The sequence below is a fragment of the Pteropus vampyrus genome, unplaced genomic scaffold (genome assembly GCF_000151845.1).
Source record: "Pteropus vampyrus isolate Shadow unplaced genomic scaffold, Pvam_2.0 Scaffold22, whole genome shotgun sequence".
Lineage (NCBI taxonomy): Eukaryota > Metazoa > Chordata > Mammalia > Chiroptera > Pteropodidae > Pteropus > Pteropus vampyrus.
This window is the reverse complement of record NW_011888803.1, coordinates 15310115-15328085: the sequence shown is the minus strand read 5'-3', so window position 1 is coordinate 15328085 and position 17971 is coordinate 15310115. Positions and strand designations below refer to the sequence as shown.

At 40.1% G+C, this 17971-nt stretch overlaps 1 protein-coding gene across 1 annotated transcript in view; it reads left to right on the top strand.

Annotated features, from left to right (window-relative positions):
• Positions 1 to 16758: 16758 nt before the first annotated feature.
• F3 (coagulation factor III, tissue factor) overlaps positions 16759 to 17971 on the top strand; it is a 13729-nt gene continuing 12516 nt past the window's right edge. Inside the window, exon 1 of the mRNA XM_011355704.2 lies at positions 16759 to 16801. Within this exon, the coding sequence (XP_011354006.1) occupies positions 16759 to 16801 (43 nt within the window). The remainder of the gene's footprint in view (positions 16802 to 17971) is intronic.

Genomic DNA, 17971 nt, shown 5'->3' with positions numbered 1-17971 from the left:
AGCTGTTGGCAAGCTGCTCTCAGCATTATCAAGATCCAGTTCATCTTAATAAGATCATTCATAGAGCAACCAATACGCCAGTTGCCATAAAAAAAATATATATATTCAAAGGAATGAATTTGGCCAAGTAATGATAGAGGAAATTAATATCGCTTTTAAATTAGGACCACATTTCTCAAATGAAGTCAAAGGCTTTGGTTATAGGCTCTTCCTTTTCTCCTGCTACCTCTCCTTCTCCCCCAATCCTAAGGTCCCCACGTTGAGCGCGTCCCTGTGACAGGGTTCAGTCCTGACATCTCCTGCTGAAAGGCATGGATAGAAACAAGACTTGCCTTAGGGCTTGTGGAATCCAGACTTTAGGACTAAGGTTTAGTTCCGTAGCAGGGAGAGGGTAAGACTTCTTCTGGACTGGAAAAAAATATTTTTGAAGTTAATGTCTCCAGTTTCTTTTTACTTTTATTTTCTCTTCTTGTTTTATATTTTACAAGAACATGACAAAAGTAGCTAGAAACTTTTTTTTTTTTTACTTTTTTAAATGTGACTACTAGAAAATTTAAAATCACATGACTACTAGAAATTTAAAATCACATGACTACTAGAAATTTTAAAATCACAAGCTCATACTTGTGGCTCACGTTATAGTTCTATTGGACAACACTGGTGTTATAAACCAAATTATACAGAGAAATCCTTTGTTATTTCAAGGTGATTGAAAATTTTTCAAAAATGTCTTGTCTGTCTTCTGATTTTAGTAAACAAAGTTATGCAAAGCATAGCTAATATCATTGAATTTACTTCAATTAATGTGTCAGTGATTCTGCACCACCAAACTTTGTTCTAAACATTTCTTAGTGGCCCCATTGTCGTGAAGATGGTGAAAAATATCCCTTCCATCTGGCTCTGCCCTTGAAGGGATTCCTGGTCTGGGGTTCTCAGCTTCACTGATTTGGAACAGGAACTCGATAGGTTTCCTAGCTGAGATCTTAGGGGCACATTGCTCAAGATGTGGTGAGAACAGTGACTTTCCAGAAAAACAGGCTTTTCTGGGTCATTCTGTTTGGCCTCTTTCTAATTTATCTTTTCACCTCCCAAAGATGTACATGTCATGGGTTGGGCCCCAAACCCAGGCAGGGCAATGAAAGCCACAGGGTGGATCCACTGCATAGGGGCGGAGAGGTTCTAAAGGCCATGAGCTTACACAAGTGAAGCTGTGGTACAGAAATGGGGTAGGGTCCCTCACAGAGACGACCACTGATATGAACTTAGCTCAGGTTGCTTCTCCCCCAATCCTAAGGCGACTTTCCAATGTTTCATTTCCCAGGAATGATCAAACTCTTGAAGAACAAGTTGAACTGTTCAAGTTTACTAGAGGTGGCCATATACACTAAAAAGGCATCTTACTGATTTACAGAAAGAAAAATTGTCAGGCATCAGAATGTTAGGGTTAGAGAGTCCCTTTGCTCTGCTCTCTGTGGGAAAGGCCACTCAGGAGAGCAATCCAATAGAATTTGGAGCTTGCTCAATAGACAAAGGCCGTGACTAAGAGTGATAGAAGGGTATTGCAAACATTTTGGAAAAGAGAAAAGTAAATTCCCTCTGAAGAGTTAAACTATAAAGTTAAATCACCCATTAGGTCAGAGAAGAGCCATTTGTATTGGTTAACTTGGAGTGAACACTCAAGTAATATTCATGGTCTGCATGCATGTCTAATCTAAGAGTTAGTGAGACAGAATGATTCCCAGGTCAAAGAACGACTAGACTGAAATAGCAACGTATTTCATGGGGGAATGTGCTAATCTCACACTGAAGCACAGAAAAAGGGGACTTTCAGAAGCAAACTTTGGCTGTGCCCATTTGCACCATCCCAGGAGACTAGAGGGTGTTCTGACTGGAGGTGGACTGCAGGCCAATGAAAGCATAGATTTCCCAGCTGTGCAGTAGGACACATCCAGCTGTCAGAGCCTGAGCCATTCATCATCTGAGTCCTAGAGCTACGTTCCCTGGTTCTGAATCCAGTATCACCAAGCTGATAATTTGGCTTCTTGTGCAGCTTTTTGATGGGATAGACCATGCAAATAAGCTCAATTAGATTATCTAGTCTGCCTAAGAGTTATATTTTTCCAGCCTGGTAAGTTATTTGGATTTATGGTTGGAGATAGGTTTTTAAGCATGACGCTTTTAAGCATAAAGCTCACAGAATGAAGCACATAAATGAATTGTGTTTCTGAGTCTACAAGACTTACTTGAGTGGCAAATTCACTAAGTCCAGCTAGTGTATCCCTTCTATTGAGAACCTTTTGTTACTAAAATTCCCCTGCCTTTTAGTACATTCTTCTGCAGTGAATACAAAGAATCATTTTTCAATCTGGCTGAGATGCCCAACTTGGAATCTGAAAGTCCAACCAGCTGACCACAGCCCCACACTTTAGACAGCTATGTAGACTACAGTCGTAAAGAGGACAAAGACACTGAATTTTTACCCAGGAGAATCGAGAGTGCTTGATGAACAGATTTAGAACTAAAAGGGCTCAATTAAGTGCTGTCTGATTTATTTCCATTTTGAGCACGGGCCCATAAGAATAAACAGGTTCTTTAAGGCTAATATGCAAAACCTAAAGACCAAGGAAGAGCACTAAAAAGAGACACTAAATAGATTGATCACATCTATTCTAAATAAGGGCAGTTTCACTTGGGCCCTCATTGTATTCCCGTTAGGAGCTACTTTAGGACAAGTCCCCACATATACGCTGCTTGTGGAACTATTGTTTCAGAGTCAGAAGTACTTTGTCACTGCTGTTGTTTAACCATATGCATTCTGACAAGCCAACAGACTCCTCGAACCCTTGGCCTGCCCTTCCCCATCACCCCATCTTAAAGGGAAAGAAGGAGAAAGGCTTCTTTCTGCTACCCCAAAAGTCCCTTGACCACCTCCCATAGAAAAAGTCCCTCTTTGATGAGGTTGAAGTTCTGTGCCTCTTAATCTCAGCACATCTCAGTTCTTTTGTCTGTGATAGCTCATTGATAAAGCTTTGCTCCAGATTCTTTCCTAACCATGATCTTCGAATCTATGCAAATCAGTACCTTGTAGCATGGTTTGAGATGCAGGACTCCTCCCCACGTTTCTCATTCATCTACTTGGGTTTGCTTTTTAGAAGATCACAATGTGAGTCAACTGGCTTAAATTTTCCCTTTTAAGCAGTAAAAGCAATAGCTAAACACATTTAACAGTTACTTAATAAAATTAAGTTAATGGCGTAGTTTGCCCATTCCCCCAAATAGCAGAAATCAGTTCCTTTAAAGGGAGCTCATAGCAAGAGCATAACTCTGACGCCCTTCAGCTTAGAGTTTGGTCAGACCAAAATTTAGACTACATTTCATAATGGAAAACACCTGTCTAGTCCTTTAAGGTCAAACATGCAGAACCTGTATTTCTATCAATCAACACCATCCAATATTTACCAGGTCTGAGCTCAGAGCTATGCAGTTAAGCATTCTTGATCTCTTTCTTTTTATATCCTACTTGAAAAGACTAAGCTATCAAATATGTGTTTGATAAACAGGCAAGATGAGTAAACAAGGAAAATAAACAAATTAAGGAGGCTGACGATTTAGTAGGAACAGTTATTTTGTTCTTTGAAAAGTCTTAGGTTCTGGGTTACTTCTGAACATATCTGGAAATGAATGGGAGCAGGCTTTGAGTTCTTGATAGAACTTACAGAATATCAACTACCTTATGGGAAAGGAGAAGAGCCAGCTCTTAGTAGCCAAGTCTTAGATCTGTAAATGCTGGCTGCGGCCTTAAGGCAAGTCTTTTTCTCTGAGGCAACCACCTAATGTAAAGCCTGATGTAAAGCTTTCTTCTTTCCATCTGACATTAGAAAAAAATGAAGTTTAAGGTAGTGAAGTAATTTCTCAAAACTTACACTTACACAGCTCAGGAGGTGCAAAGCTGAGATTCAAACCCAAAGGCCATGCTCTTCCCAATGAGCTTCATCAACCCAAACCTGCAGCCCTGAGATGTCTTCTAGGTCTCTTGGTATATCTGCCCTGGACCTTGCTTTGGGTGCACACTGGTATCCACAGCTGAGGGGGAAATGGCTTTGGCATAGGTACAAAGTAGCCTAGCACTGAGTGAGTGGCAAGTCAGGTACCACAGCTACCTCCAGACTTGAAAGGCAAGCAAAATCATTGTCGAGGGAGTACTCCCACTGCTTCGTCCAGGGACCTTTCAAATGATTACTCCAAAAGGAATAGAAATTAAACATTCTGTAGCATTCAGAGAGTATTTGGATGCATGCTAATTAATGACATAATGCACTTACTTATAACTTACCAGCCATTCCAGTGTTTCAGAGATTTTCCATAAACTGCTTATGACATTATCTTTTAAAGTAGGTGCTTCACTCCACAAGGCAGTCAGAAGGAAAACAAGGAGAGCACATAAAGTCAGCAGTAGTATTTGCATGCTGTATATATTCGAGTGCAGTCAGAAACCAGAAACCACTCCAGGTTTCTCAAACAAAGTAGATTTAATACAGAGAATTGATTACAAAGGTAACGGAAGAGCTGAGAAATCAAAGAGGACACAGGGAGACAACCTCAAGCGTAGCAAGAGCAGACATCAGCTACTACTCCTAGAGATGAAGGGACAACAGGTAGTGCTACCAGATCCCAGGGGTAGGATTGCCTTGCTGGATCCAAGGAAGAGACGTAGTCAACAGAGGCCACGCTAACTTAAGTGGGAGCTGGAGATGGAGAGAAATACTCCGGCTTCTCCCTTTCTCTTGCCCTCCAGTCTTCTAGCAGTTCTTCCCAATGACTGAACTTAAAAGCTGGAGGGCAAGGGAGCCTGGTAAATGCACTTCCCTATCATCCAGGGCTGGACAGAGAAGAAACAATTTTGAATCTAAAGACAAATGTGCACTACAGAGAAATCGACAATGTGGTGGTGAACAGGCTGCAAACATGGCGATGGATGGGGCAAAGTGGGGAAAGGAGAGATTGAAAGGATTACTGTAGGTCACTAACTAATGAGGAGGTAGCATGTGAGGACTTTTCCACTCAACACTCACGAAAGTGATTATGAAAACTTATGAAAGCATTTTAGGAACATGAAGAAGAGGGTCATAATAATGAGTTAAAATCCAAGAAGCATGAACTCTAAGGAAGTCCTAAAGAATAATGCATGCTTGGTTTGCAAAATAGAAGATTTAGAAACAGTACAGAACTAACTTCTTGTAGACACAAGTCATTGTAATAAAGCTGGTCTAGATGGATGCAGATTGAAAGCAGCAACTGACTAAAGAGGAACAGCCAAACCAGGACAGAGTCACCCCGACTCTGGTGGAAGGTGGAAGGCTGTATGTCTGGATCCCCATGCATCTAAGTCCAGGATTGTGAAGGGCATTGCCCAAATTGCAATTGTGCTAGGCCCTCTTGTCTCTGGGGTCAGTAAACATCATTTATTTATGCATTTCACAGAAATTCGTTGAACTCCTACAATGTACCAGGCACTATTCTAAGTATTACAGAATAGAAACAGGCAAATAATAAGAACACTCCCACCCCTTGTGCGAGCCAAAGCAATACAGTCCATTTCATCTGGAGGAGGGAGAGGTAGAGGGTGTCCTGGCAAGGTATGGTCAAAGAGAATCCTCAACCCCTACTTGTTTTTCCCATTTCTGGCAGACACACTTATGACAGTTAAACATGCAATAGGGAAGCATCTGCTTCATTAATAAAGATATTACTAAAAAGAACAATGATATTTCCCCCTGTATTCTAGTTTATTCGATTCAACTCAACGAATATTTATTGTGTGTCAATTCAATGTCTGGAACTGGAGCTACAGAGATGAACATTTTCTTTAAAAAGCATTGCCTTTGCCCTCAGGATAGAAGGAATGCCAAATCCATGCAATTTCAAGTCTGGAAATTGCTGCCAGAGAACTGAGTCCTCCACAGGTTTATGCGGAAGGTGGAGAATATTTTTCCCACCAGGGCAAAGCAGTGGTGATACCAGTCAAGGCAACATGAAACTGACCTGATCCAGCTCTGCAGCCCTCTGATCACTATGTCTGAGGCCTTATTTTCAACAAGGAATAGCTCTTTAGATTTTGCCTTGTGAAAAGAAATTTAGTGCTCTCTTTGGCAGTACATATACTAAAATTAGAATGATAGGGAGATCGGCATGAAGCAGTCCATATTTTTGTGATCGGGTGAAGCACAGAGGACTTTTAGGGCTCGGCATGATACCATAATAATGGATAAATGTCCAAACCCAGAGAATGTACAACACCAGGAATGAACCGTATGTAAACTATAGACTTTGGGTGATAATGATGTGTCACTGTAGTTTCATCTATTGTAACATATGGACCACTCTGGTGGAGGATGTTGATAATGGGGAAAGCTATGCATGCTTGGGGGCATATGGGAAATCTCTGCACTTTCTGCTTAATTTTGCTATAAACCTAAAACTGTTCTTAAAAAAAAAAAATAAAGTTTTGATTTTGAAAGAATGACAATAGAAGGGAGAGAAGGAGAAGAAAAAGTTTAGGCACGAAAACAGCTGAGTAAACTCCCTGGAATAGCCGGACAGAAACGAGACAGGCTCCTGAGCATCTCTGCAGGGGCCTGAGACAATGCTAACAGTTCCACGACAAGCCTTCACAGTCTATCTCTCCCCATCTGGAAGGGAGCACGGAGTGGAGACATATGTTAGTCTAAATTTCTCCTGTTATATTAAAGCTTTGTATAAAACACCTAAAAATTTTAACTAGTCTAGTACTAAAATTTACTTTTTGATTTATTAATATTTACAGGGAAAATACATCTGAACAAATTTCTTACACTATAAAAATTGTTTTGATGTGTTTCTCTGGACTGAGAAGGAAAAAGAAGACTCTAGTTATTATTTAAGATATTTTTTCTTCTGGTGTTATGCTCAGATTTACTCTCCTGGGATGGTACTGTTGTGTCTTAAAAGCAAAGATACATTTCTGTTTCATAAGACAGAATAAGTCAAATCCAAACCTGGACATCCTTGTGTAAAATCTCTGCTTTATGGAATATCTGTTTGCCTTGAAAAATTAAATTTTTAAGCATAATCAAGGTCTTAGTTAGCCAAGGGTGTCCGTTTACTCAGTCACAGGATATTAGGTATCATGTAGCAATTTGTACAGAGCTCTCGATCTGTTTGTGTTTTCCAGAAAGGATAAGGACTGTTGTGGCTTTCCCTGCCCTCCACTCTGACCAGATTTGCAGCCTGGAACTCTGCAGAATTGCCCAGGAAACACCTCTCATCCATTCTGGCTCAGGACAGATCTTCTCTCTGACCTTACCCAATGGCTTCCTGCTTCCTCATTTTGAGTGAATTTGTCTAGAAAAAAAAGTTAGTCTACCCAGATCTGTTACTAATTAGCATTTTGAACATGACACTAATCTAAGGGATTGTGTTACTTTAGTTAAAAAGAAATAGTCTCAAAACGGAGTCACTTGTACAAAGCCCTACATCAGCAAACCAAGACTTAATACCTAATCTGATGGCTGTTTTAGCTTCTCCCAGGAATATAAGCTTAACCAGTCAGTCTGGAATTTCTTGCCTAGCACTAGTACAGTAATCTGCCTGATAGACCCCTGCCTTCCCCCAAAGAAAGGCGCCCTTACCTGAAATAGTCCTTCCTTTCGTTTATGACTTTCTCGTCCTACTCCGTTTCAGTCTTTTAAAACCTTTCCTTTTCTGTAGCTCTTTGAAGCTCCTTTCCATTTGCTAGATGGGATGCTGCCCGATTCAAGAATCACTGAATAGAGTCAATTAGATCCTCAAATTTACGAAGATGAATTTTTTTTTTAACACTTTCAACATCTGAAGACATAGTAATGTTTTAGGCTTTGTCCACAAAGTCAAAACTGTGAAATTTTTGTCATTGGCTAGGGCAACCAAGTCAGAACTTTACACATTGATCCAACAATTGTTTGGGGCTGAACCTGAGGGTTGGGTGGATTTTTGTTTTGTTTGCTTCTTTTGCTTATTCATTCAAACGGCTAAAGTAGTTTAACAGGTATGGGAGGGCAGGATCAGATTCAGGCCCATCCCCTGCATTAATTAAAAGATTTATATAAAGATTAATGTCTTGGAAAGTAATGAAATTTGCTGCTAAAGCAAGCTGAACTCACCTTTGGAGAGAATAAGAGAATAGGCGATAAAAGAAAAAACAAAATGGACAGAAGGGCATCCAAATATTTGAGCTACCTACCACTCGCCAGGGGATGCAAATACGAAAATAGGCTCTGGAATTTTATTTCAAGCCATGCAACCATTTGTGTTATTGTTGTTGCTTTGTTTTGTTTTTGTAAAGGCATTGTTTCCAGTTTTCAAAGTCTGGGTGGTCATTTTAATATGCAATAATTCAAGTTAGCCGGGTGAGATTGAAATGATAAAATAGTTCCCCACCCAGAACTGAGCACTCCTTTCTCAGAACTCTGCAGCACTTTTCATTCTACTTGGGTCACTTAGCACAATGTCTTCCGTAGTATATATAGCACATATTTCTGCCTTCACCTCTCTATGCCCCCTTGAGGGCAGGGGGAACATTTTGATCTTCTCAGTACCTCCACAGTACCTCGCCCTGTGCCGGCACACGGTGAGGGCTTAAGGTGGGGTGCTAATGGGCCGGGTCATGGTCAAGTGTACGTGCTCTGGAACCAAACAACTGCTTTGAGCCCCAGCTCTGCCACATCCTACTATGTGATCTTGAGCAAGTTACTTTAGCATTGCTAAGACTGTTTATAATATCTGCTTCCCAGGATTTTCATGAGAAGTTAACTAGATAATCCTAGTACATAATAAGAACTCAAAACATTTAAGATGTTATTAGTGGCCAAATCGTAATGATCTAGACAGAAATGTTCATCAATACTGGTAAACAATTATTTATTTATAAAGTGTACCGGCAAAGAGAAACCTACTCCTGTAGACTAGCACTTAGAGAAGATGGGAATGATAGAAGGTGGGTAAGGGAAAACCACCATTACTTGTCCAGTATCATCAAGAAGGCTTTAAAGATACAAATTAGTAGCTGAAGAATGGTCACGGGGATGGGGAGCATGACACAGAGAATGCAGTTAGCATTAATACGATGGCTAGGTGGAGGGCCAGGGGACGGAGGGAGCAATTGGTGGGATCGTTTTATGAACTATATAGATGTCTAACCAATGCACTGTATACTTGAAACTAATAAACAAACAAACAAACAAACAAACAAATAAATAAGTTAGAGAAAAAAAAAGAAGACTTTAAAGAACTGCAGTTTTAGGACCTCTTAGTTGAAGGGAGAACCCAAAGAGTTTCTCTGGAAGAGTCTTATAGGCAAGCAGGAGAATCCCAGAATACGGCTCTGTGCCTCACTCTCTGAATTGTCCCTATCAAGTTTTCTCCTCCCCAAAGCCCTTCCCAGAACCACACATCTCTGCTGAGCTTGGAAAGGGATGGACACTGAGGAGCAGGTACAGAGCCTGTCATACAACCAGCTGCCACCTACCCTTCCCCTTCAGGAGTACCTGCTTTGGGTATTCTGCCTTGAGAGCTGTGCACCAACTGCATGGCTATGTCTCAGTAATAATGGACAGTGACAAGATTGCAATAACCATAATTATTGCACATGCTAATCCCAAAATAGAATAAACAGACCCACAAGCAAATGGCCACTAATATCTCAGTTAATCCAGTGACAAAAAAAAAAAAAAAAATAGTAGGTCTGAATTTGGTCTCAAACTCTCATAACCAGTTTATATCTGGAAACATATGATGCTTTGAATCAAGTCAATTTAGAAGGTGTGTTCACAGAAACTATGAACTATAATCCTTCGAAGAAGATAACTGTTAATTAAAAACTTAAAAAAGAATTGGCAATAGTACTAGTTGGTACAACTAGTATAACATATTAGCCATGAAAATGTGCTCTGGCCCACATGCCCAAGGCTCTAAAGTAGCAAAACACAGAATATGAGATCTGTACCAGTGTTTCACTGTGCCCATTTCACACTTAAAGAAACTGAAACCCTGAGAAATCAAATGGCTTACACACAGGCGCACATGCACACACCACATATAAATTTCTCCCCCTTAGTGGAAGGAGTTTATACCATTTTTCCACGCCCATTTATGATTCTAAGACTTGGCTCTTCACATGGCCTCAAAACCCAGTTTGTTTTATTCTTGGATTAAGTAAACTATTCAAACTAAAGGCTTGACTTGTTCTTAATCTTCGCTTTGAAATACTGACTTAGAGAATTAGTGTCCTGCCCAACAGACCCAGGCACTGAAGGAAGCAAAGAGCCAGCACGCAGACTTCTTTAGCAATCGAAAGTGCTTGGGTCAGAGATCCAGGGACCAGATTTTCATAGAGCTCATGTCGGAACCAGCATTCCATAGTCAAAGATCAAAGCAGAGACAGAGATAAGAGGAAGTTATCTGGGGAGGCACCAGATACTACAGTGGCCAAAGCCAACTGCAATGAAGGAAGCAGCTCTCTTGGGTAATCTAGGGTAGGCGGAATTCTCTGTGAAAGAGAACCACAGAGATGGTGTGCCTTTTGCACACTTGCAATAAAAATATTTCTGATGGGAGGGAGAAAAAGAGCCCAAAGTGATTCTTCCTGGGATCAACTTCAGCCATGGGATCTCAGACACCAGCTACATTTTACTAAGCTGCATTTAAGGCGATGTGGAAATGACCCCATAGGCAGGCCCCAAAGGTAGTGACTGTTCAACCAAGCAGGGCTGTAGATGCCCAGGAACTGGTGCCACCTGACCTGCTTCCAGAGGCAGGTTCAGAGATTGGCATGAGGCAACCTAGATTAGGTCTGAGGAAGCACCGTAGAGGATCAGGCCATTGGCAGAGAAGGCCGTGGATCCCGCAGGAGGGAGCTGACCTGCAGAAGCATCCCCACTGGGCTCTCGAGTAAGGAGAAATCATCATACAGAGACCTGCGGAAATACAATTGGCTCCAGCAAGTCTATCTTGAACCTGGACATTTGTATCATAATGACAAACAGGAAACAGATTTAAGTGAGAAAGGTGATGAGGAAGGCTGATAGATAAGCAGAAGTGATTCTGGATTAAACTAACTCATCAGCTCATTTATGCCACAAGCAAGAAATAGGTCAGAAGGGCCCTCCTAACCCAAATTCTAGTATATTAATTGTAATCATGATCTATATTGTTTTATGAATAACAGAAATGTTGGGCAGCATTTATTTTATGTTGTCAGGGTGGGGGAAAGCCATTTTCAAGTAGAATCTTTTTTTCTGCTCTAAAGAAAAAAATCTGAATGTAGAAAAACATTAAAGATCATATGAGTTGGAAACAAAGCAAAAATAGGCACCCTTTTTTCTCGAGTAAGGCCAGGTTTTGGCTTAGTTTTCTTTTGGAGATTTTCCTTATTTTGAAGCCAGTAACTTCAAAGAGGACCACCTTCACAAGTCAGGGAACATTAGGGGAAAAGGAAAAGGACTTGAACCCATGCAGTGGTTTCCATTGGTGCTTATGGAGCTGCACCCTGCAGCTCAAGTGCCTGCTTTTGAATCCCAGCTCTGCCACTTCTCAGCTATGTAACCCTAGGCAAGTTTATTAACCTCTCTGGGCTTTGGGTTAACTCACGTGTATAAAATTCTACCTACTTCTCACAGGGTTGTCGTGAGGACTAAAGAAATTACTACCTAGAGGATGCTAGAAAAGTATTTTCTGACCATTTTTACCGCTTGCAAATAATAGAAATAGATTGCTATTGAAGATCACTAAATATTTCCAAATGATCATTTGCTTTTCTACTGGTATCATGACATCAACTAAGCAGAAATAAAAGAAGCTAAATGTACAGATAATAAAGTTACTTTTCAGATTTCCTGGATTCTCAGAAAATGTTGTCATCTCAGGATATGTCTAGTTTATCATCCATTCATTTGGAAAATATTCGATGGTAGAAACTAAGCATTAGAGGTGCTGTCCTTCAAAGAAGGAACAAAGTAGACACATTCCTACCTGCATGATGCTTAGACCAGAGCAGAAGAGAATGACATAAGTAACCTAAATATAGGAAAATGAAATGTGATAGGAGGGTGAGTGTGGGGTTGTGGCTGTTGACCAAGTGGAAGGCTGCATCTTGAACAGCCTTGTAACTCCTCCCAGGTGACAGCACAGGTCAGGCACATAGTAGATACTCAATAAATGTTCACTGAATTAATGGATACAGCACCTATTGTGATGTATTGCACTCACGTTGTCCTTTATCTCATAATCTTCAAGCAAGAACACATATTCTTCTTTTTGTGTCCCTAGCACCTAACATCATGCCTAGAACATAGAGCAGGGGGGTCAACAAATGTTTATTGAATTGATCTGAATGACTGATAAAACCTAATGTGCCTCTGACCTTTTCAACTGTAACTGACTTATTCAAAGAAGTAAGAAACTTAATGAGATCAGTAGCCAAGTTATTTTTAGGAAGTGGGTCTTTTAGTCCCCATCTCAATTATATATGTAGCTGATTTTCTGCTCAGTCTTAGCTGCCAGGACCTCCTCTTTCTTAGTAAAACTCCCCTCCTTTAGTGTTAGGGTCCCATCTTGTCCTCCCCCATCTCTCTGGACATTCCTTTATTTTTTTCCCTGGATCGTCATCCTCCTCCAGCAGCATAACATGGGCACCTCCCAGCCTCAGTCCTAGGCTATTGTTTCTGTTGAGCCCCTAACTTCATCAACTTGCTCCCTCCAGTAGCAGAACCCCTCACCCCCAGCCCTGGGAGCTGACACATGACACGAGACTGAACACGTGACCTAGACCCAGGAGCGAGCATGTGCCCCAAGCAGGAACAATCAAAGTCCCTCCCTGGTGCTGATGGCTGGACCCTGGTGTGATGAAGTTGAGAGGATGTGGCTCTGGGGCTACTGGCAGCATCCAGGCCCTACTACACAGAGTGCATCTGCAGAGAAAAATGGAGACCAGCTGAGTTGGGAGAGGGCAGGCAAGAGCAAAAGAGACACCCAGTCTCAGAGGCCCTGGCTTCTGTAGCCTTTCTATTGGGCTATGAGCTTCCCAGACTCATAAACCTATACATTCCCCCTTTAATTTGACTAGGCCATGTGGGTTGCTGTTGCTTGTTTAGGGATTTGCTGGCACTATAGACCCTCCCTTAGAAACCTTGTTCACTTTTACACTTTTGACCAAACCTCTAGGCAAATGGCTCCCAATTTCTGTCCCCAGCCTCAATCTCTCCCCGAGCCTCGGGACCCTATTTCCAACTCTATGCTGGGCATTTTTCCTGGAGGTCTACTGTCCCTCAACTTGAATATTTCAAAACTCATTATTTTTGAGCCAGCCTTCTCTTCTAGGCTCTATCTTGACCTGTGGTGCCACCTTTCTCTATCCCAAGACCTTACTTCTCTCTTTCCTTCCTGCCACACCCACGATCAGGCACTAGGTCCTGTTGCTGCTGCTTCCATACTGTTTCCTACAGCTATCATTTTTTTCTACTCTTCAGCCACCATGTCAGGTAGATGCCTAGCTTCTTGCTCTGTCCCCCTGACTCAATTCTTCTGACATACCATGACCTGAAGAGCAAATTTCCTAAGGCACTGTCCGCTAAATCAAGTCCAGACTTAGCGGAGTCCATAAAACTGCCCGCCAGCCATCTTTCCAGCTTCCAACCACACTTCTCATCTACAAGACTCCTGCTCTCTAAACCCATTATGCAGCCTCACCCACCCACCCATACCTCAGCCCTTGGCTCACCCCTTCCCGTTCTGCTTTCCTTTGTGGTCTAACTCAAATACTGCTTTCCTCAGGGAAACTTCTCTCATCATCCCAGTGAAAAGTGAACTCTCCCCTTGGAGGTCCTAAATACCTTTTATATCTTTAAACAAAGCCTTACGGATACAGAGGATCTACTATGTACAGATATCCCCATGCCAGGTTCTGGGGATATTGCTAAAGATAAGCCGTCTCTGCTGGCACAGAGCTCTCAATCTACCAGTGAGAGACATGCAACTTGTCCCCACTTCATGTATACTGCCTTCTCCTGTAGAAGCTGACAGATTTGTCTCAGCTCCTTGACTAACTTCCAAGATATTTTAGAAAAGGGACTCATAAAACAGTTCCTGACACATTGCTCTACACATAGTAATCCCTCAATAAATATTTATTAACCCATATAAGGCAGGTCTTGCTTAACAAAGGATAAGAGGTGTAAAACAAATGTTATTCTTAAAATTAAGGTCCAGACTTCAGATCGATCCTTTTGATTTGGTCATTTTAACAGTTGTATCTATAGTTTGCCAAATTCTAACAACCCAGTCACTGTCACGGTAACACAAACACCCTCTATAGTATATTTCCTGTTATTTCCATTATGATAGGGAATATGAGTCATTTCATGGTTTATAGCTGACTTAGAACTGTGATTTGCTACAGTATCATAAACTTAAAAGCTAATGGTTTAGGATGGCAATTACACTAGCCAAACATTATTAACATGCTTCTAGTGTGGAAATAACTTCCCTTATCCAGAAATTACTTCCTGGCTAGAAAGCTGTTTAATAGAGGAATTTGGTGTAATAGGACGGAGTATCATCTATTAAAGGCAACAAGCAATTGAATGGGCAATGAGCTAAAATTTTGGAACATCTGTGAACTGTGCTATTTTATAAAATGTCAACAAATAAATTATCTTAAAAAAATGAAGCCTCACTAATGTTTTAATTCTTCATTTTAGGAATCTCACACCTAGTTATCTTTTTTGTTAGACTTGCCTTTTTACAAAGTTGTCTTTTTATATTGGAATTCATTTTTTTCTCACATGTGTAAAACAAGTTCATCAATACATTCAAATTGATGAAGTCTATATACTTCAAGCCTACAAAGAATTTTCTGAGTTAAAAATAATTCTTTGATGAACTGACCATGACATACCTAAATCTTATGCTTTTTTATTTGCATGGAACAAAATTTATTAAGAAATAACATTATTAAGATTGTTTTATATCCAATCTAAAATACTGACAGAAAATCATTCAAACCACTAAAGTCGAGACAGTAAGTAGGAGTGATGATATATTTCATAGGAAAAGGACTCTTGTTTTATTCTGTATATTCAGAGCCTAGCAGAGAACTAAGCATCAGTAGATATTTAAGTAGTTATTGAATAAATGAATTTCAGTTCATTAAATTAGTGATATATCAGGTATAAGGAATTATAGAAATGGAGAATTAAGGGATGCTTACATAAAAATGATACCATGTAAAAACTTTCAAATCATGTTATATTAATAACATGTTAAAGTTTTCATATTAAATGACTTTTTGTTACTAAAACAATATCCATGATTTATATTTGTTTTATCTATTTTGTCACCATTGTATGCAGAGAATAAAAGTAATACTTAATGTTCATCAAAATGAAAGTTAACAGGTAGTTTGATAAGCCTTAGGTTTATAAAGATAGTTGTGTGCTGAAAATACCAATCCTTGTCTAAGGTTTGAACTGGAAGCTTTCGCTCTAAAATTATCCTTCTCAGAATGCTGGTGCTATGTCGACGCTTATTTGGCAAAGTTTTCTTTAAACTATTCTAGATAGTTAATAGAAGGAATTTGAATGACCAGGACAATAGATTTCATTGTATGGGCTTTCAACCCATTTTTAATTGTTTTTATTTAATCTTGGTCTAAATGTTAGCTGTTGGACTAGTACATAATTATTTTTACAAAATGCATAATCATGACTGCCAAATTTTCCATGACTAACTATACCCTGCCAGATGTGTTTTATGTTCTGCTGAGTCACATTTTTTTTTCCAGAACTCTGTGTTCCCACTCTTAATTCCCTTTGGTCTTTTTTCATATTTTTCCTTTTACCTGAATTTTAAGTAAAATGATTTCGTAGCAATTTTTACCATTTCATTTGCATAAAATAATTTTATATGAATTACCCTCAATTTTACCTGTTATCATAAGCTTAACCTATATGCCTTTCCAGGGGAGGTATACATTTTGTGCAATTTATTCTGAAAAGTCATTAAGCCTTTCTATGAAAGAAAAGCTCTCAACAGCCTCATCACATGGCTGAATCACTAGAGAATCCAGTCTTTTTAAAAAATGCTAACCAGTTCCAAAACTTCCACATTTGTTTTCTGCTCTTCAGCTACCTCTCTTCCTGATTAGAGTTTCTGGCTGTAGCAAGGATCAGTAATCACTAGTTAGACAGCAAGAGCTTGGTGTCAGGTGATGCCTTATAAACCACAATGGATCTGTTTTGTTGTTGTTGTTGTTGTTGTTGTTGTTGTTTACTGATCTGAGCATCGTGGAACACTCGCTGCCTGGCCCCTAGACAGAAAAATTTCAGTGACAAATTTCAATTCCTGAATGCCAATGAAAATATTTGGCTGCATGCATGGTTCCTAGAAGTATTCATTGATTCAAAATATATTCAAAAACAACAATTGTGCAAAGGGTTGAGAGATGTAAAGAAAAAAATCCATCTTTATTCCTCCAAGGAACTCTAGTGGGGAAGACAGACAACAAACACACCGTTGAAATCAAGTAAAGCACTCAATAAAATATATCTGTGAAATTGTTGGAGAGTACTACAGAAATACAGAGGAAAGACTGCAACATCACCTCAGTCATCTTTAGACTCCTCATCAACCACATTTCATCACTGGTTGTGCAAAGGCAATGCAACCACTTGTACATGTCTCCATGCACGCATGTTTCAAGGAATAGCCATCCAGATATTTCTACTGGAGAACAGTGAGTTTCCCAAACTGCAAGTATGTTCTACACCAGCTGCAGAGAATTGTTGAGTGCCTATGAATGAATAATTAATCCAATAAGCCTGGGTTTGTGGCCCAATCTGACTTCCACGCATTTGGAAGTAGAAGAAAATATGGCTGTGGAAAGAAAGCTCCTGGGGTCAGAAACCAGATCTGCCCTGTGAAGTTAGGCAAGCCGGTTCACTCAGGTCAGATGGTCGCAGGATCTTCATCTGTAAAATGATGTCTGTGGGGTCCCCTCCAGTGCTCTGACATTCTAACATCTAATCATAGAGGAACTGGTCAGGCCCGCCTGATTATCATTATAGTTTAGGAACTTTTCAAACTTCTCAGAATCTCCAAGACATATCCTATAGGAGGGAACTTTGGTAACTGCTCAGCTTGACTTTACTGAAAGGGGTAAAAAATTGTGTAACATTAGTGAAAATTTTTAACAATCGGTTTGTTCCTGTGCAATAAACATCAACAGTGAAATTGTAGAAGTGACTTTTAACGGTGCTGAGCAGCAGCTGATCCAGAAATCATCTGGCCACAGTCTGATCAACCAGAAAAAAAAATTGCCATGAGATGTTATTTAACATAGACAGTTTCTCCCTCTTCTTCTTGAAAATAGTAAAAACTTTCAGCGTTTTTCAAATCTCAAAGAATGCTATTTTATATTTACTCAAAAATCTATGCAAACATCCAAGAAGTTCCTCTATATTCTGCCTGATAATTTTAGTGAATGCGCAAAATAGATATTCATGTAATTTATCCAACTTTTAGGCACCTTTTGTGTCACAATCTAATGTAAACATATTTTTCTTATTAAATTGCCTATCCTAATACTGCTTAAAGCACTTTATGATTTCAGGACAGTCAGTGGCTCCAAACAGAAGCTGTAGACAGAGCAACAATTCCTTGGGTTTTCTAAGGCACTTGATTGAAGTGTAACATTTTCTCCTAACTCCCTTCAACTCTACAGTACAAAGAATCACGGTCCAGGTGAGGCCAAAGACCTGTTAGAGAAAATGACTCAGTCCAGAGACTGCAAAAAGGAGGACTGCATGGCTTACTTCTGCAAATATAAACTTTGTGGGGTTTAGAACTGGAAGAGAGCTCGAAGAGGAAACCAGCAAGGACAGTTTCTAGCTCCCAGGAAGGAGGG